Here is a 20,549-nt window from a genome sequence, read left to right as displayed (position 1 = left end):
GAGCGATCGGGTGTTTGCATTTTGAAAGCAAAATCCTTCCGCAGCAAAACTTTGCCACAGGACCTCTCAAAACTTCCCTTGTGCGGGACCGACACACTGCCCGAGAACCTCTGCTGTAAATGGTTTATCTAGCCCAAGGCCTTGATCCTCACAATCTGAACCAGCACTACAACCCACTGAGGTCTCTGCACTGCCAATGTAGCCAATTTCCATCGTTCCACCATTGGTGGCCATGCCTTCAGTTTTAGGCCCTAAGCTCTGTAAACTCCCCCCACCCCCACCCCCGTTCCTCCCCAAAAATCATTAGCTGAGGGTGTGCAACTTCCCCCTGGACACTCATAGGCGAAGTGGCCACTTGTGTTGAAAAGGTTTCCAAAAAGAAATTTTTCCAAGGCAATCGTATACATCTCTTCCTATTTCAGGAATGAAGCAAATTTTTTGGAACCGGATATAAACAAACAATCGAAGGCAGAAAGAAATCGGAATGTTGCTGAAAAAGAGAGACACGTCTAAGCTTTTCATCTTACACTCCTCAGGGCACCTCGCCAGAAAACCAACATAAGGGGAAAACAACAATTTATACTGTGTGCGAAGAGAGTGCGGATTGGTTGGCAAGTGGCATTGCCGTGGAGAATGCACCAGTCATGGTGACTGACAGTTAACTGCCAAGCATTGTTTGGAATTCAAACCAGGCGGCTTGACCCGGATTGGTCAAGGCATCGCCCTGAGGAATGAGTCAGCGAATGGCTGTCCCTTATTTTGTTTCGTTGAAACAGACGTAAGGTATTGCCTGTAAAGAATGCTTTCTAAACATCAACAAATTGAAGACATTATGTTCTCAACTGTTGCATCCCAAGCATTTTTGGACGAAAGTTAACTAAACATGATTGTAATGTATTTCAAACACTAAAATTGCCACTAGATCAGAAAACAACTGTTGATGCACAGAATTTACTCTGGAAACGTATGCAACTTGCACACATGCAGAACTTAAAGCTGCAATGCAATTAAATTGCTCAATTGTTCACTGATAAAGATAATCAAAGCCCAGGCCGGCAGGCATTGCCCATGGCAACAAATAATGCAAGACACCAAAGGCAATTCAATTTTGCTGAATTTCTTACTTTGGACTTTGGCAATTTCAGGAGGAACGATGACGAAAGCAGATGAAAACTCGCCAGAGCAGCAGGTTCCGGGCAAAATATAATTCGATGCCATCTGCTGGCCAGAGTCTGCAACTGTAACAGAGCTAAAATGCCGCAAAGGACGGAAACCTGAAATAAAAACGCAACACGCTCGAGCCACTCGGCAGGTCAGGAAGCATCTGCAGAGACAGAGGAAACAGAACCTCATGAAAGGTCATCGACCTGAAACGCTGACTCTGTTTTGCTCCACACAGATGCTGCCAGACCTGCCGAGTATTTTTAGCATTTTCCGTTTTCGTCTCCAGAGAGGGTACACGACCTTAATCTTCAAACAACATCCAACATTCTATTAAAGCGCCATTTAAAATTGTCACAGGAAAAGCCACTTGGTAAGTGCAGCAGTCTAAGTGGGAACAACTGCAATCGAATAATATGCATAACATTTTTAAAAATAGGATAAATTAATTTTATTTATATATAAATTTGGATTTCTGCAAGCTTCCACATGCTTGTACAATAGGCTCTGGATCTCTTCCTAAAATCCCAGAGTCAGTATGTCACCAGGCTAAACCTTGAGCCATTCCTCATATTATTCTACTCTTATCAGGGAAAACAGAAAGACTCGCATTGATATAGCGCCACTTCCACCCTCAAAACATCAATGCAAAGACTTGCATTGATATAGCGCCATTTCCACCCTCAAAACATCAATGCAAAGACTTGCATTGATATAGCGCCATTTCCACCCTCAAAACATCAATGCAAAGACTTGCATTGATATAGCGCCCATTGCCACCCTCAAAACATATCAAGGTGCTGCATCTCCAATGAAGTGCTTTTGAAGTGTAGTCACTGCTTGAATGTAACATGACAACTACCAACTGGAACACAGCAAGCACCCACAAGCAGCATGTGATCAGGACCAGGTAATCTGTTCTAATCTTGTTGGTTGTGGGATAAATATTGGCCATCAGCACATCAGGGAGAACTCCCCTGCTCTTCGAAACAGTGCGGAGAGGTTTACGGCCCCTCCCGCCAGCGGAATTTTCCGTTCCCTCCGAAGTCAATGGGCTTTTGAACGGCTCACCGCGTTTTACATCTCCGCCCCCGCATAAAATCCTGCTCAGTGTCACAGGACCCACGGTCTAAACTTAACACAAAAGTCGCGTTTTTGAGACACCAAAAGTCACAGTGTCAACTTTTACACAGGTAACGTTTGAGACATTGACATGTGGATGCAAGTGAGACCCAAACAAGACTGCCACCATGGAACTAAAACGTCCAAACCAGCATTAAAGAATTTATATTCTCCTTCATAATCTGATTTTAAAGATTTGAATAAATGGAAACAAAAAAGTTAAATGTATAAATGTTTCAATCGCTTATTTACTGGTTGCCATTTTTATCAGCATTTCTACATTTACAATGAAATTGAATCATTAACATCCCCAGGAATATACTTCGGTTCTGAAATTTTGGGGCTTTGATCCTAAGGTTGACTTGTAAATATGTTGTGTAAAAAAATTACAGTTAGAGGCCAAAATTCATGGTCAACTTTTATGAGATCGCCTTTTACATGAATATATACTGTATTAGGTCTGCCTCAGAGAGTTTCATTCAAAAGACAGCACCTCCAACAGTGTGGTACTCCACCAGCAGTGACAGCCTGGAATATGTGCTCAAGTTGAACGGGACTTAAAAGTTCTGACTCAGAGCCAAGTGCTCCCATTCAGCCAGGGTTAACATGGCTAAAAGTACAAACATTCCAGTGGATAAGCAGTATATTGAACATAAATGTGACGGTTTTCAAGAATTCCCAGCAGAATTCCTTTGAATTCAAGGAGTTTTCTTTCAATCACAGGAGACCTGTACTGGGTTGTAAAATGCTGGTTCGCCACTTTTAATTGAGCGGCTGTTGTTGACAAGGGGGAAATCTGAATCTTCTAGAATGATTCTAGCTGGTGTTACACTTAGGGATGGAATGCAAATTTCAAACCTTTCTAAACTTGAAGAAAGAGCAAAGCAAAATACTGCAGAGGCTGGAAACCTGAGACAAAAACAGAAAACGCTGGACAAGCTCAGCAGGTCCAGCAGCATCTGTGGAGAGAGAAGCAGAGCCTCGAGTCTACATGACCCTTCTTCAGAGCTGGAGGGAAGTGGAAATGTGATGAAATTGATACAGTTTAAAGGGGATGGGGCAGGTGGAGCTGGATAGAAGGAAGGATCATACGGACTCCAAACATTAACTCTGTTCCTCTCTCCGCAGATGCTGCTGAACCTGCTGAGTTTTTCCAGCATTTTCTGTTTTTGTTTCAGACTCCCAGCCTCCGCAGTATTTTGCTCTTAGCTTTGCACCAGTTTCTCCGGTGGTACACCATGGATAAGGTAAAATAAGGTTTTCATCCTAGGGCACGACGCACACTAAAACATCAATAGCCAAAGCATTCTTAAACCCTCCACATGGGAAGGGTTGCTGTCCGGGAAAGTTAACTTTCTGAATCAGCTTTGTTTCTGTGCTCTGCTCCCTTCCCATTTCTCCAAATGTTATGAGAATGTCCCCAGTCTCCTAACGACATTGGGAACAGAATCCCAGCTACGTCGCTGTTCTTGGTTACTCTAACTTACTAGCCGCTCCACCTCCCTTTCACCCTGAACCTCAGCTTGTCACCATGTGTCACGTCTTCCCGATTTCATTCCAAATCGACTGTGTCCAATCGGTAACAGGAATTTCACCAAATCACTGCTGCCCCCACCTCCGCCATATAAAAGAAGAAAAATTTTTAAAAATCACCTTTCAAATGAAAGTTCACTTTCAGGATCGCAGACGAGAAGCTCAGTCAGAATCAGTGACCTTCAGAATCGCTTTACTCTGCTCTCCATTGCTAAAAGCAAAATCCTGACTCGTTAACATCATGTCAAAAAAAAATACGATGTTTATACCAGCAGCCAACATTTTTGGAGGAATATTTTAACTGTATATACAAGATGAGAAAGCTTACACTGACAGCAATTTCCAATTACAGGCAAGTCTATGAAACTAACATCAGGGTTCACCCGCTGATAGCGACAAGCCAATGAAAATGGTTGCACTAGAAAACCAATGCTTAGCTCATACCAACAATAAATGCAGGCATCTCCAACATGTCTTTTGGCTGACCATTATTTGGATAGTGTTTCCCTACAACACACATCATGCATGGAAAATCTGCTACCGGGACCCCATCAATGTCACTTTGAAACAGACCACGAACAAAAAATGTCGATTCTCTCTCCGCCATCCTTCCAATCCTCTGCTCAGCACCATCTCCCTCAACGTGGCACAGCAAGTTAGGGAACCCCAATGAGGAGAAGCACATCCCACCCCCTCGGAGGTCCAGCACATGGGACACTGAAGAACATGGACATTCTAACGTTCTGCCCCTCCTGTGCCATCAAGATCTGATTCGATGAACTCCAATACGAAATAATTCAATGTCGTAATTCCCATGGGATGCTTTTGTTTCGCATGGTTCTCGGGAACATCTTTATGTGAAAAAGGTGCACCTTGTACAGTGCCAATACAGTGTTGTTGCTCTGATGGGATCCAGTCACAGTACTGGGAAAGTACTAGTATGCAACAGAATTCACATTATGGGCCAGTGATATTCTCAGTGCCATAAATGTCACTGAATGATGGTCAGAATCGAGTTGCCTGGTTAAGTTCTGCGCTCTTGCTACATTCAGCCGGAGCGAAGATTTCTAGATCCACTAATCTGAATATTCTGCAGCTTTATGCAACACCTTCAAATGCAGAAACAACTTCACCTGCAGCGGATTTTCTTTCGATACCTTGCTGATCTTCATCTTCCTTGCAAAATTTGTTTGGCTGTATTTTCCACAAAGAGCTAATTCTCTCTCTCACTCTCTCTCTCTCACACACACACACCTGTCTCCCAGGTCGCTGGAAGTGACAGAAAATAGGAATGATGAACAATTTTGGCACAGTTGCAGAAAGCACAGTGTCAGGAGTCTCAAATGATGTGCCCAAGGGCAGTTAAGAGTCAACAACCTGAAGATGCTGGCATTTTTTTCCAGCCTCCTTTAAGACGGTCCGGACATGCAGGAACTCTACAGGTTATATATACTCCAAAGACTAACGGCTACTGGGTCCAATTTGCAATTTTAACATGGAGTGTGTAAACTTTCTGGAGGTGCTGTTGATCTTACTGACAACAGCACAGAAAGCTTTGCAATTACAGAGCTTTGACTTTAGCCCTATTCCTCGTCTGTCACGTTAAGAAAAGGCGGAGATGCTTCAGTTTATGTTCAGCGAATGTGCCGCCCCAATCAACTGATTCATTTTGTTATACTGAAGCAGAGCAATGAACCAGAGCAAATATTAAACTTGAACCGACCAACCACTCGGGATCTTTGGTAAAGGAACAGAATTCGCTTTTAGCTTTGTAGTCAAATCACAAATTCTCACTTTAGAACTGATCGGGTCTCAGGGCCAGTTATATTTTCCTCCTATTAAAACAATCAGATTGCTGCCCGGCATGGACACATCAACCTGCTGGGAACAGGATTATATTTTTTGAGCTCGAATGAACTCTCATTCTTTGTCAAAGGACAGAGAAGACAGTTTCGCTGCACAATACACATCACCATGCAACAAATTCAACTGCTCAATCCCCCAGGTGTGTCTGATCACAGGAAGCCTTTACCAGTTATTTAGCTTACACAGGTAACTCACTCCCCTTAACCCTGGCAGTGACCGCACGCTCCTCAATTGCTCTTGGTGGTTTTCACATGTTCCCAATGACTGGCTGCCTGTGGTTTATTGGATTACCAGGCCTCCCGTAATGTTGGTCAACCACACATGCAGCAAGATTTTCGTACTAGACAAATAATATCTGTAGCAATCGTATTCCTTTTTTAAAAAAAACTTGCAAGAAGAAATTCAGGAACCCAATTTGATGCAATTTAGTAAATGAGCCCAAGTCCCTCAAAGTGCGCAAGACTTCAAAACAAAAATTATGACATTGCTCAAATGTCTCAAAACACTTCATATGCTGTAAATTATCATTAATCACATTGATAAAAAGGCACAGAAACAAGCCATTCAGCCCAACCAGTCCATGCCAGTATTGATGCTCCAATCAAGCCTCCTCCCACCTTTCCCCATCTAACTCTTTCAGCATATCTTTCTGTTCCTTGCTCCCTCATGTACTTATCTAGCTTCCCCTTATATACATCCATTGCATTTGCTTCAACCGCTGACTGCGGTAGTGAGTCCACTTTCTGACTATTCTCCAGGTTAAGGAGCTTCTTAGAATTCCCTATTTCATTTCTGTTGGTGACAACCTTCCATCCACAGCTTCTAGTTTTGCTCCTTCCTGATCTACTCTATCAAAACCACCCAGAACTTGAAAGGCCTCTTTGAAAGATTTTTTTTTTTGTTTATGGAGACAGACACAATTTTAGAAATACCACAAATGGTCATGAGTAAGAAAACCAGGTCATCTCTTTTTAATGACGGAGGCCAAGGGAGAAATGTTGTCCAGGGCCAGGATTTTTATCTGGTCGAGCCCGGCCGCCACCCACAAACAGGCCAATTCTGGCCGGCCAATGAACAGCCAGCACGAAACGCGCGCTGCGGTGCTGCCGGGGGGGGCGGGGGGGGTGGCGAGGAGGAGGAGGGCGGAAGTTCGCACGTGTGCACTGCTCCCTGAGGCACAGAGCTGCCTCAGGAAGCTGAAGTTTTATAACATTGAAAATAAAAAAGTTAGCAATGTTAAAAACATGTCCCCTCACGTGACTCTGTTATGAATGAATTTGAAAAATTATTAAATTTTTTAAAATTGCTCTGGGAAACCTCATCCCGCCCGTGGATGAGGTTTCCTAAAAAAATGCCAAGGCTACTTGGCCTTTTCGCCTGCCCACCAGCCGCAAGGTTGGATGGGCAGCGAAAAATTTCATTCAATTAAAATCTTAACAGCCTTAGTAAGCCTGTTAATTGTCAGTGGGCGCGCTGCCAACTCCCACGCTCGCCAGCCACTTGAAATATCACGCAAGTGCGCGATGACGTTAGCATGCTCGCCTGACATCATCGCGCATCATTTTACGCTCAAGCGGGTAGGGTGCCCGCCCTCCCGCTCAGCGCAAATTTCTGCCTCAAGACTCATCAAACACTGAGGCAGTAGCTGCTTCTGCTTTAACTCGTTCGAAGGGTCCTCAGGCAAGGCTACGCTGCAGCTGCACTGTGCTGATCAGCCTAGGTTACCAGCTCAAGTCCAACAGCGAGGCTTAAGCCATCGTCTTCCAACTCAAATTCGAAGTGCGAGTAAATGGGCCAAGTTGACACTTAAGTAGAGCCACCACTAACATGACCTCAATTTAACCTATGAAGTGTGAACAGGGCATTGATTTGGGCAGCACAGTGGCACAGCTGCCTCACAGCTCCAGGGACCCGGGTTCGATCCTGACCTCGGGTGACTGTCTGTGTGGAGTTTGCGCATTCTCCCGCCGGGTGCTCCAGGTTCCTCCATCCAAGGATGCACTGGTCAGGTGGATTGATTAGGGTAAATTGTCCCCTAGTGTGTGTGTGTGTGTGTGTGTGTGTGTGCCCTGCGATGGACTGGCGTCCCGTCCTGGGTGTACCCTGCCTAGTGCTCACTGCCTATTGGGATAGGCTCTGAGTCCCCACGACCCTGAATTGGATGAAGCAGTTCCGGGAAAGTGAGTGAATGAGAAGACTGACTTACTTCATGCCCAAACTTAGTCACTATAAGTCACTTTTCAGTTTTGTATTAAATATCTATGAAGTATAGGTTGGCAGATTTAAAAACTAGACTAAAATTCCCACAAGCGCAAAGCACTCAAATTAGTCCTACAGACGATACTTATATTCTCATTAATATTCTTCTATTGAAGAGTCAGTGCGAAGTGCTGAGTTAAGATGTGAAATATTTCACCCCTCTCCTAATATTACTCAGTTCTGTTGAAGGGTCGTGAGGACTCGAAACGTCAACTCTTTTCTTCTCCGCCGATGCTGCCAGACCTGCTGAGTTTTTCCAGGTAATTCTGTTTTTGTTTTGTTTTGGATTTCCAGCATCCGCAGTAGTTTTTTGTTTTTAAGATGTGAATGTCTGACCACTAGATTTTATCTATGTCAGACATTAATATTGACAATGTATATTTCACCAGCAATTTACTTAAAAGGATACAGTTCACTTTACAGATATTCTGACATGCTTAACTTGCAAATGATTTTCAAAAAACATTCCACATTGAGAATATGTTTAACATAATGTAAAGAATGTCTTCAACAAAGACGACTGTCAAACCAGCTGCTTCTAAATGATAGTTTAGAATTAAGTATGTCAGAGCTATTGACCCAACACCAGAGAGAACTATTAAAATGGTACAAAACACGTCTTTGTTTAGAGCTAGTGGATTTCAATTTTCTTTTGCATTGAGTAATGCTCATTACCTCCCAATTGCTGCTTCAGGTACAAATAAACTCCATTTACACCCTCCTGTGAATCAAACAATGAGAGAGAGAGAGAGAGAGAGTCTTCGATCCCAAAGTAATTTCAATGCTACTTTTTACTGCCTTAACAGCAAGCAACAAAAAGGAAGACTTGCATTTATGTAGCGCCTTTCATGATCTCAGGGCATTCCACAATGCTTTGCAACCAATCAAGCTCTTAGGAATTGCAATACAGTGGGAAATACAGAAGATCATTTTCAGCCAGAAAGCTCTCACAAATTGCAAAGTTATAATGACCAATTCATCAGTTTGAATGATGTTACTTGGAACCTGAACCCAGAGCCGAGAAGCAAGAGTGCAAACCACTGAGCCAAGGCAGACTTTCATTTCATTGGGATCAGAGTACAAAAGACATAAAAATATTGCAATGGATTGTGACTGGTGAGATAAAATCTTCAATTTGAAGTCTTGAGTGCAGACTACACCCATAAGCCACTTAAAGTTCACACTTGCTGTTCGATATCCTCTGAACACCGTAACTTTCCCAGCTATCCACAATCTCATAGAATCTGGAGTGACTTGGCTGTAGCTGGTGACAAAAAGCAACTAGAAAACAATTTATTTTCATCGTTAAGGTAAATATACCCCTAAGCACGCATTTCATTTAAGGATCAATTGACTAATGAAGTCAAATTCCATGCGCAGGGTAATTCCACACTTTACAGTGACTGAATAACTCAAATTCCAGTTTTATTTCATGGAATTCCAGGGTTTTTTGTTAGCAAATTGCACTAGACTGTATTGAGGGACTAAGACCTCACCTTGCTTTTTTCGTATAAAATGCCTGGAGATATGCTCATTGCTACGTCTAAAAATTTCATGCTGGACAAAGATCTAAAACGGCTGAATCTACGGTTTTGTGACCGACCCCAAACAAATGCTACCTGGCAGCATCGGTGAAACTCGCACATCATTATCCCTGAAGAGCCACCAAAGACACATTGTGAGCTGCCCTGCGCAAATTCAAAGAGAGCAAGACAAAGACCATCTGCAGGTCATAACTCAGGCTGGCCATCAGGAGTCTGCTCATCTGCCAAGACAAAGGGCTCCGCAACCTTCCTTTCAATTCTTAATGGTTGAGACAGTTAACAATCTCCAGGGCCCATACAAGGGACACACGCCCTTTATTGTCTGACTAGCAGCCTCACAGGCAAGGAGCTCTGGCCCAGGCTGGACACCCATTCCCCGTCTACACTGCTTCTGCTGGATATTCTGTACCATCGTCTAGAAGACCGATTCTTCCCTGCATACCTATCTCATCATATAAAGTCAACACCACCTTAAAAGTGGATTGTGCAGCATCGGTTTTCAACCCACTGATCTCAGTCAAGAAGTCTAGACTTTGATTCTGGACCCACATGAACCAATATTTATTTTCTCTGTGGCTTCTTCACTATAAAATCTTCTTTTCTCGATCCCTCTTTTACTCGATGAGTACAAGGCTGGGGGTGGTAGGGGGTGGGGGGGCGCAATGCGAGCCCTCTTTTCACATTTTGAATGCGTGCAAATAAACTAACCCTTTGAGTTCATCTTATCTTGAGTTTGCAGTGGGGTTAATAGAATACTGGATCGCACCAAAATCAAGGGGTTGGGAAATACATCACGACTTATAAAGAGGGAAGCAAATGAAAACACCTTTCTGCTGGCAGATGGATGGCGAGAGGAGAAATTAGTGCTGTTTAAATTAATCCCCCTCCCGCTGTAACAGTATTCTATCCAGTTTTCAGTTTGAAAACAAGAAGTCAGGCTCCATCACTGTTTGGTTTGAGCGGATTCAGTCCCCTTGCCCAATTTCTCCACAAATTTAGCTAAGGATCTTTAATTAAGGTAACACTGCCCAGGTTTTGTTTCAACATGTGTGTTCCAAAGAGGCAACAGAAAGATAAAAAGGGATACCATTTTAGATAAAGGATATGTTGGAAAGCAAATACAGGATTCAGCATGCTTTTGAGAAAAGGAAATGGTGACTTGCCAGAACTTGCAGAGCACTAGCTATATACATTATAAACATAACCTATTTCTTATGATCAGTCTCTCACTGTGCAATATGCAAGAAGATTAGAGTACAGTAAAAGAAACATGTACAATGTGATCCAGTAATTCTAGTTTAGGATTAACTTCCAGTAGATCACCTGACTTCACTTTGCTGATGAAACCCACATTGATGTCTTCGTCAACTCAAGGTAACACTTGCCCACGCTGGCCTCATCAGCTTCACTCTAGGCAGACGCCAACTGATTCAATGCATCCCATCGAGAAGACAGACCCACACATCAAACCAATTCTGTCCAAACCTATCTTCACCGCCTCCCTGGTCCTCAGCAGAGCGGTTTACAAATCCTCGGCTTAGTCTTCAAATCCCACCATGACCTCACTCCAACCTCTACATTCATTTCCAGCTATATCTCCCAGCACACACTCTCACTTCTTCCAGAGAGCCAGGGTAATGTTCTGGGGACCTGGGTTTGAATCCTACCACGGCAGATGGTGAAATTTGAATTCAATAAAAATCTGGAATTAAAAGTCAGATGATGACCATAAAACCATTGTCGATTGTTGTGATAAAAAACCCATCTGGTTCACTAATGTCCTTTAGGGAGGGAAATCTTCTGTTCTTACCTGGTCTGGCCTACATGTTAATTCAGACCCACAGCAATGTGGTTGTCTCTTTAATGCCCTCTGAACAAGGGCAATTAAGGATGGGCAATAAATGCAGGCCTACCCAGCGACGCCCACATCCCATGAACAGATTTTATTTAAAATCCAGGATGTTGATAGTGGGGAATTCAGCAATGGTAACGCCATTGAATGTCAAGGGAAGATGGTTAGATTCTCTCTTGTGACTGTCATTGCCTGGCGCTTGTGTGGTGCGAATGTTAATTGCAATGATTATTATTTCCCTTGCATTTGACAACAGAAATCACATGAACGTTATAAATAACTTTTGTTTATACATTACATACAGTTTACAGCACAGAAACAGGCCATTTGGCCCAAGTAGCCGATGCTTGTTTTTATGACCTACACAAGCCATCTCCCACCTTACTCCATCTCACCCAAACAGCATTTCCTTATATTCCTTTCTCCCTCATGTACAGATGTAACTTTTCCACAAAAGCATTAATGCTAGGCAACTCGGCCACTGCATGTAGCAGCAAGTGTGGAGGGTGTAGTGGCTTTAACCTAGCTAAATATTCAAGGTAGTGGGTTTAATCTCCAGCAGTAACTTGTGGAAGATGGCTGTTGCTTTTAAGGAAGTCTCCAAATGTGAGAAGGGCAATAGCAAGACAGAGTGGATAGGGAAAGAGTGTTCAAAATGTGCAAGTACAATAGCAGAGGGCTCCACCACTGATGCTGAACTGTAACGGGTAGGGCCAAGAGCAGACCCGAAGTAGAAAACAGACATGTTTGTTTTCTTTCTAAGCAAACAGGCTGATAACAAGGAAGTCTTGTTTTGTAAGTCAGAGAAGAAAAGCAATGCCAACTGTAACCATCACTTCCATAATGATAGTGCCCCAGCTTAATGATGCAGGCTAGAGCCAGGCTCGATCCATTTGCAGCCACTTTGTGTCCTCTTCACAACTTCTCACCTAACTTTATATCATCAGCAAACTTGGATACATTACACTCAGTCCCCTCATCTATGTCATTGACATGGACTGACCCTAGCTTTTGACAACCACTGATCCATGTGGTATCCCACTAGCTAAAACCTGCCAACCCAAAACTTATCCCTACTCTGTTTTCTGTCTGTTAAGTTAAACATCGAGACATTCCAAAAAGTCTCAAGTTTGATCCTGAATTATGAGGAAAGGCTGGAGACAATTGGGTTTTTTTTTAAGCTTTAGTAAAAAAGGCTTCTGATGGGGTGAACTACAAGAGATAGACGTGGTATAGAAAAGTTAAATCTAAACTCCTACAATAATGAAATGGAACAAAGGTCTACAGGGTAGAACTAATAAAAGGCAAATTTTGAACTGATATCAGGTATTGTCTGAAGACGAGCTTCCATCAATATTTGGAATGGGAGGTGGTGCAGGATCCTTGATGCTCCACTGAAGACTGTCACTGATCCCCACTTGGCCTCCACCACCACCACCACCACCCCCCAACCTCGATCACATCTCCACTCTCAAAATCCTTTCTTGCCAGTGACCTGCCGGGGGAAACTCAGTGAAGGTCTGTAACTTGCTGGCCGCACATTAATGACGCCCAACATCAGGGATGCCTCAGGCCTATCTGCTCCAGCACAAGCATTGTTACTGACACCCAGCTCACACCAACAGGAGCCAATTACTAGACTGTTGTCTGATAATTGCTTTCCTTGTTTCTACGTTTGTGTAAAATGAAACATATTGTTTCTGATCTCAAGGCCACTGATTGAAGTTGACAGAATGAGTCAAATTCCATTTTCATTACAGGTGATGCCAGGACTTGGTTGTTATTTTGGGGATAACATTTTACAATTCTGTCAGTTATAATTAGAGCCATTTGCTTATGGTGACTGAACAAGTCAAAACCCATCATTGAAACATCAAGTTTCCCCCGGTAAACTGAAAATTAACTTCCACAACTCCATCCACTTTTACACGCTTACTGCAAGTTAGTGGCTTTGATCGTATTTTCACAAGAGTCCTCCCCAGTGCCCTGGCCAATATTTATCCCTTAAGTATCATCAATAAGACAGAATGTGAGATTATTAGCAGATTATTGTTCGTGAAAATTCACTGAATATTTGTCCATTCTAACAATAACTACACTTCAAAATGCACGAGATACTATATAAATGCAAGCCTTTCTTACTATGCTAAGTGTGAGTGCACAGGAGACCCCTACAAATTACATGTAATTGAAAATGAAGACAAGAGGAAAATACTGAATAGCGGGGTGAGGAGGAGATATATTGACAGCACTGGAGGCTTTTCTAATACTAATTGGAGCTATTCAGGAGGTTAATCACAGATCTCTTCATCCCTGGCAAGATTTGAAAAGGAACCTGGTACGTGTTCCCTGATAGTTATTAATATGTAGTATGATGAGGAGTACAATGCTTTAGCCTAGAAAATGAAGATAAGCAGAGCACCAGTGAAACAAATAATAATGGAAGTGGTTTGGTGTTTTTTATTTTATAAGATGTAAAAGCTCCTACAACAAAAGCCATATTCCATGAAATCACCTGCTTCAAGTAGATATAAAGCAGCTGAGAGACCTGTACCTATCCTTACAAATGCAGACTATCACTTCAATAATCAATACTCAATTATACAACAGCTTGCATTTAGATAGCATCTTTGGCACAGTAAAGCACTTCACAGGAACATTTTTTTTAAAAACTGACACAGGGCTACATAATGATATATTAGGGCAAGTGACCAAAAGCTTAATCAAAAAGGTAGGTTTTAAGGAGGGTTGTAAAAGGAGGAGAGAGGTAGAGAGGAGTTAATTGCAGAGCTTAGGGCTGAGGGAGCTGGAAAACCAGCGCCAATGGGGTAGTGATGGAAAAAAAAAGAGGGGGTGTGCAGAGGTCTCAGGGTAGGGGGTGAAGAGAGAGCGCGTGGCGAGAGAGCAAACACAGATGAAAGAAACACAACGCTAAATGGATCAGTGCAATAAACAAACTCGCTAAAGGCCTACTGGAGTACAGTGAGAAAAAACCACAGAGACTGCAACAGCAGCATCCATAAAAGAACATATAACCAAAGCAAAGAATGAAAGAGAGAGAGAGAGCACGAGATATTAGTTTTGCTTTAGGAGCCAAACACAGCAGTAAGAAATTCATTTAGTATTATAACAGCAAGTGGGTTATCAAAGAAGGAATAAGATCCCTCATGGGTGCCAACAGGATTGAAGTGGAGGATGAATTAAAAATAGTTCACATGAAGGAAGAGATTAGTCCCTGGAAGCATTTAATAGAGAAGACACGAGTAACATGCCCCCCACCACAGGAGGCTCTGCATCTAAACTAATGACAATCACTTGTATCGACATCATACACAGATCAAAAAGCTCAAAGCTGAGGAAATCGCCACAGGCTAGACACTTTCAAACCAGAAGTGAATGAGAGATTCAGGACAAAATCCCAGAGGTTGCTGACAATCCTTGTAATGAACTCCATCAGTTCAGAACTAGAAATAAGCCAACATGCTACCTTATTTTGAGAGACAATGCAAACAAAACTGGGCAACTTAGTCTCACACCCAGTAACCAGCAAAATACTGGAGTCGCTCGTTAGGAACAAATTTGTTGATTATCTAAATGAAGTGACCTCATCAGGAAATAAGCTGCAGATCTTTTCGACACCAAGTCCATGTTTCCATCTCTAGGTGTTGAATTGTAATTATTACACTTGTTTCTAAACATATGTCAACGTAATCTCAGCAGTCATTTCAAGATAAATCATAACAAGTATAGTTTGGAGAGTCCTTAAGTGTTTGATGTTTGTGTTAATCTGTGGCTTGCCAGACACATGACGTTAAATAAACTAACTGAACATTTAAATGCTGTATTTTGTAACTAGAGAAACCCACACAAATATTGCACTGTATATATTTCCCAAATGGTTGATAAGCAAACCATTCATCTGCTTTTTGTTTATCAAAACTTCTGCTATTTTACATTTTCTTCTCTCTTGTCTCCATACATCAAGCACTGGTCTATTAAGCAACATGTTCCATATCTCAAACAATGCCAAAGTCTTGCACAATACTGCAGGTACGGTCTCACCAAGAGCCTTGAATAACTGGAGATATACAGAAAAATACAGCAGCCATTGTGAGCCCATCAGCCACAAGCAGCAATGGGGTCAGTTACCAGTTAATTTACCTCTGGTGACGTTGGGTTGGAGGCGGCTGGGGCACTGGGAGGGTGTTCAACAGAAACTCCAACAATCACCCTGACCACTGGAGCGGGTCTGAAGGCCAGCACCTTAAACACTCACTCAGCATCATGATATTTTTATAAGCAACTGCATTTGAACAATTGCTAAACAGTTCACACTTCAACTGACAAACAAATGGGAGCAAGATTGGTTTTTAAAAAAACAGTACTCACCAACAGAGGCATTTTCATATATTAAAATATATTGATCAAAGTAGTAATTCAAGAAATAAGGCAGTCGATTATACGATTGACCTGCAAAAAAAATTAAAATGTGAATTGCAGCACCAGGGTTTTTTGCTCAGCTCTGTTATGCGAGTACAGCTATAGTTTGCGTCAGCTCTTAACCAGCAGCCAGTTCTAATACGCCATTAGTTTTATAGAGATGAGAAACTTATTCTGAGGGTTGAGTCTCCTTCGGAACTCTCTTCCTCAAAAGGCGGTGGAAGCAGAGTCTTTGAATATTTTTAAGGCAGAGCTAGATCGATTCTTGATTAACAAGGGGGTGAAAGGTTACTGGGGTGGGGGAGGCAGGAATGTGGAGTTGAGGTTACAATCAGATCAGCCCTGACCTTACTGAATCAGGTGGAGCAGGCTTGAGGGGCCGAGTGGCCTACTCTGCTCCTAATTCGTATGTTCGTATGTACTTCTTACGTATTTTGAATCAACCAGGTTGACAATCCACCTGGAACTAACTCTCCTTTTCGTCTAACCATTTCAGACATGTCAAAAAGGAAGCTCAAATGGGTATGCCAAACAAAAATATCAGAAAAACTGACTTGCACTGATATGGCATGATTCATGACCTCAAGATGTCTCAAAGCACTTTACAGCCAATGAAGTACTTTTTGGACGTGCAGTCACTGCTGCAATGCAGGAAATGGAACAGCCAATTCACACCCAGCAAGATCCCACAAACAGCAAATATGATAATGACTAGGTAATCTGTTTTTCTTATCAACATCCAATATTTCCCAGGACAATGGGATAACTTCCCTACGAAGTAGTGCCATATGATCTTTTATGTCCAACCGAGAGGGAAGGCAGTATAATGCCTCACCTCAGTATAACGTCTCACCCAAAAGGCTGCACACCTCTGAGTGAAGCACCCACTCAGCGCTGCAATGTTTAAACTGAGGCCACGCGTACCCTCTCAAGTGGAAAAGACAAGAGCCCACGGCGTTATTTTGAAGAGGAGCAGAACAGTTTTCCCCAGTTTCCTGGCTAATACTGATCACTCAACCAATCTCGGAAAAACAGATTGTCAGAACATCACAGCGCATTTTGTGGGATCGCTGTAGCAAACTGGCTGCCAGTGCCACAGTGGTTATGCTAGAAAGATATTTAACAGGCTGTAAAGTGCTTAGAGCCTTCCGAAGATCATGAAAGGGGCTATATCAATGCAAGTTTACCTTTCTTTCCTGAACTCAAAGGAAAATCAGGCACCAGAAATATGATAATAAACCACACTCTCAAGAAGCCCACAGCCTCACTAGTCTAAGAAACCTGCAATCCTGGAGTTCAGATCAACAGAAATTCCTTCAACATCTGGCAGCATCGCTTTTTAACGAAAGAGAATAATCTGTGATCAGGATGCATCTAGATCAATCTAAGACGATCAGATGAAACACATTACCACAGTTAAAACTTGAAGCTAAATGAGCGAATAACAGTAATAAAGACAACACATAAAATTTATTGCCTCGATTCTGATATTACAATATGTAGCCAGCAGTTTCTGTTGAAAACCACTTCTGACTCAGTAACCCAGAAAATAACTTTTGACCCCTGTCACTCAACACAATTCAGTTCACTGAACTATCCTACTCCATAATTACACTTCTTTTCATTTGATTGAATGCTGATGATACTATAAGCAATCATACATCAGCCCTTAACCTATTTAACAGTAAAACAGGATGGGAAAAGTTGTCATGAGTTTGAACCAAGCATTTTAGTAAAGTTGGAATGTAGTGGGTAGAGAAAGAGAACCATTGACCAAAAATTAATTGTTAAAAAGCCTAGTGATGTCCTTTTATTTTCAGTGAATTTTCCCCCGTTGGGGCTCTTAGCATGGAGGTCCTCTCGATGCCAGACACCGATTCTGATTTCAAGTTGTTCATGATAAGATCATGGGAAATTGAGGACAAACCCTGAAGATCAAGTACCCAGTCCCCACTCCTCTCAAGACAGGAATGTGCCCCGAAACTCACCTCCCAAACTTTATCCTTGGAGGTTTGCGTCAAGTAGCATTTTCCGGACCAAAACAAAATGGATCATTCAAACACCAATTACCAACTCGCCAGCACTTTTCATTTTCTCATTTAAATGGAGATGTTCTCCTTAGAGGGGGAAAGGTTACGAGGAGGTTTGATAGAGGTGCGCAAAATCATGAGAGAGCAAATAAGGGAGAAACTGTTCCCAGTGGCAGAAAGGCTATTAAAAATAGACACAGCAAGTTGTTGTAATCGGGAATGCAGTGCCTGCATTGGACATGGAAGGAGATTCAACTGTGACATATAAAGAAAGAACTGGATAAACACTAAGGGAGAAAGTTTTCCAGCACTGGGGGGAGAAAAAGAGAGTTGGGCTAAATTGGATAGATCTACCAATGGGCTGAAGGGCCACTTCCTATCATTCAATGTTTTTTATTCTTTCATGGTTGCCCATTCCTAATTGCCATTGAACTGAATGGCTTGTTAAACCACTTAAGGGGAACAGTTAAGAGTCAACCACATTGTTGTGGGGTCAGGGGTCACATGTAGGCCAGACCAGGTCAGGGTGGCAGATTTCCTCCCCTAAAGAGCATTAGTGAACCAGATGGGCATTTTCAACAATTGTTGATAGTTCCATGATCACCATTAACTAGCTATTCAGGATTTCAATTTCAAATTTATTAATTGAATTAATAAATGGTGGGATTTGAACTTGTGTCTCCAGATCATTAGCCTGAGCCTCTGGGTTACCAGTCCAGTGACATTACCACAATGCCACTGTCTCCTCCATCTTTGCCTTGCTCCTTTCACCTGAACTGCAGAACTAGGGGGGTCAACTGACCTGCCAAAACTTTGACCAATCAGAACCCAGATGCTACTGGTCCTCAAATAATTAATCCCAAAATCCAAACCAATCGCATTTTAGAACGTTCAGTTAGCAACCAATCAGAACACAGAAACAGCTCTGCTGTGTCACTTCAGATCATTTGTTTATAGCAAACAACAGATTCCATGAACAAACTGGCCAAGGCAATGCTCATGAAGCCAAGTATAAACAATGAATCCATATTCAGAGCTGGACAGAAGCAACCTTTCAAACCAAACCCACGCCAGGAAATGATCTCAAGCCCAATCTCAAATGAGCAATTGTCAAATTGAAAAGGTTGAACAGGATTTTTGTTTTCAATCAGTTCAACTACAACACAGAATTCCAAGTTGGAATTCTTCAATCCTGAATAGCTAATTAAACCTCAAGGTTAATGAATTCCTTATACTATAACTCATCATTACGACTTATATGACTTAATTCCTATATCAAATCTTGCAGTCCGACAGTACAACTACTGTACTACTGCATGCTGAGCTCTGAAGGAAAGTTTCCTTACAACACATCTACATAACAAACAGAAACTGAAGATGGTCCATACTACAAGCACCTTAATGGTTTGTCACGTGGCTTCAGAAACAGAGAGGTCACATAACACACAAAGGGTGGAATTTTCTGACCCCACCCACCAACGGGATTTTCCGGTCCTGCCAAAGTAAATGGACTTTCGAATGGCTCGCTGCATTTTACAGCTCCACCCCCATAAAAAAAAAAGACCTGTACTTTTACAGCACCTTTCTAGATGTCCCTAGGTCAATGAAATACATTTCTGTAGCTGTAATGCAGGAAAAGCGGCAGCCAATATGCGCAGAGGAAGATCCCACATGCAATGTCATCATGTGTTTAAGTGGCGCTGGTTGAGTGATAAACATTAGCCAAGACAATTAGGAGAACTCCCCTGCTCTGGACAAAAAGCACTGGGGTCTTTAACGGCCACAGAGAGAGCCTTGGTTTAACACTTCACCTGAGAGGCAGCACCTCTGACAGTGCAGCACTCCCTCGGTACTAACACTGGTGGGTCAGCCTACAACTTGTGCTTGAGTATCTGGAGTATGACCTGAACCCACAACTTATTGATGCAGGGGCAGAAGTGCGACCCACTGAGGACACTCCGATGATTGGTCAGTTATTGCTCATTGGCTTTTCCCCAACACAAACTCTATACAATAGAAGAACACGGTGGAAATAGTTCAGAAGAACTGACTTGCAATTACTTTTCCAGCCACATACATAAAAAAAAAAATTTTCAAATGGCATTGAGCTTTCTGATGGTACTTACCCAGAGATAGAGACTGCAGAAAAAGTAACAACTCAAAGACACAGCTGCACGGATTGACCTTCATTTCAGACAGTAAGTGCCTGCGTCCTGTTGGAGAGTGGAGGAGAGGAAAAAAGAACAATTAATGCTTTGTCTCCAAATTATAAAAGGATTGCTAAGCAACACATTCACCCAAAATAATAAAAATCAACTACAGAGCTGTCACTCAAAATGTCACTCAAAGCTGTCAAAGAGGTGGTGATGGTGACCTTGGTGGTGGTAACATCACTCAACTAACAACCCCCAGGCTAATGCTCTGGCAACATGGGTTCAAATCCCACCATGGCAGCTGGTAGAATTAAAATTTAATCAATAAATCCGGAATAAAAAGATAGTCATCGTGGTATTAGGTGACCATGACAACTATTGTAAAAACCCCCAACCCGTCTGGCTCACTAATGTCCTTTAGAGAAGAAGGAAATCTGCTGTCCTGTCCCGGCCTAACTGACCCCAGAGCCACAGCAATGTGGTAAACTCTTAACTGCCCTCAAAATGGCTTAACAAGCCACTCAGTCCAAGGGCGAATAGGGATGGGCAACAAATGCTGGCCTTTTCAACAACACGTCCCAAAGAACAA

General features: G+C 42.5%; 1 protein-coding gene across 1 annotated transcript in view; it reads right to left on the bottom strand.

Moving 5' to 3' along the window:
- Positions 1 to 20,023, bottom strand: part of cdh23 (cadherin-related 23) — a 701,272-nt gene extending 681,249 nt beyond the window's left edge. Inside the window, exons 1-2 of the mRNA XM_078530938.1 lie at positions 19,934 to 20,023; positions 15,727 to 15,807 (exon numbers count right to left, since the gene is read on the bottom strand). Of these exons, the coding sequence (XP_078387064.1) occupies positions 15,727 to 15,807; positions 19,934 to 19,997 (145 nt within the window). The 5' untranslated portion in view covers positions 19,998 to 20,023. The remainder of the gene's footprint in view (positions 1 to 15,726; positions 15,808 to 19,933) is intronic.
- Positions 20,024 to 20,549: the final 526 nt, after the last annotated feature.

This window comes from Cetorhinus maximus, chromosome 27, assembly GCF_964194155.1.
Source record: "Cetorhinus maximus chromosome 27, sCetMax3.hap1.1, whole genome shotgun sequence".
Classification (NCBI taxonomy): domain Eukaryota; kingdom Metazoa; phylum Chordata; class Chondrichthyes; order Lamniformes; family Cetorhinidae; genus Cetorhinus; species Cetorhinus maximus.
The sequence above is the reverse complement of the archived record's forward strand: the minus strand, read 5'-3'. Positions and strand labels throughout refer to the sequence as shown.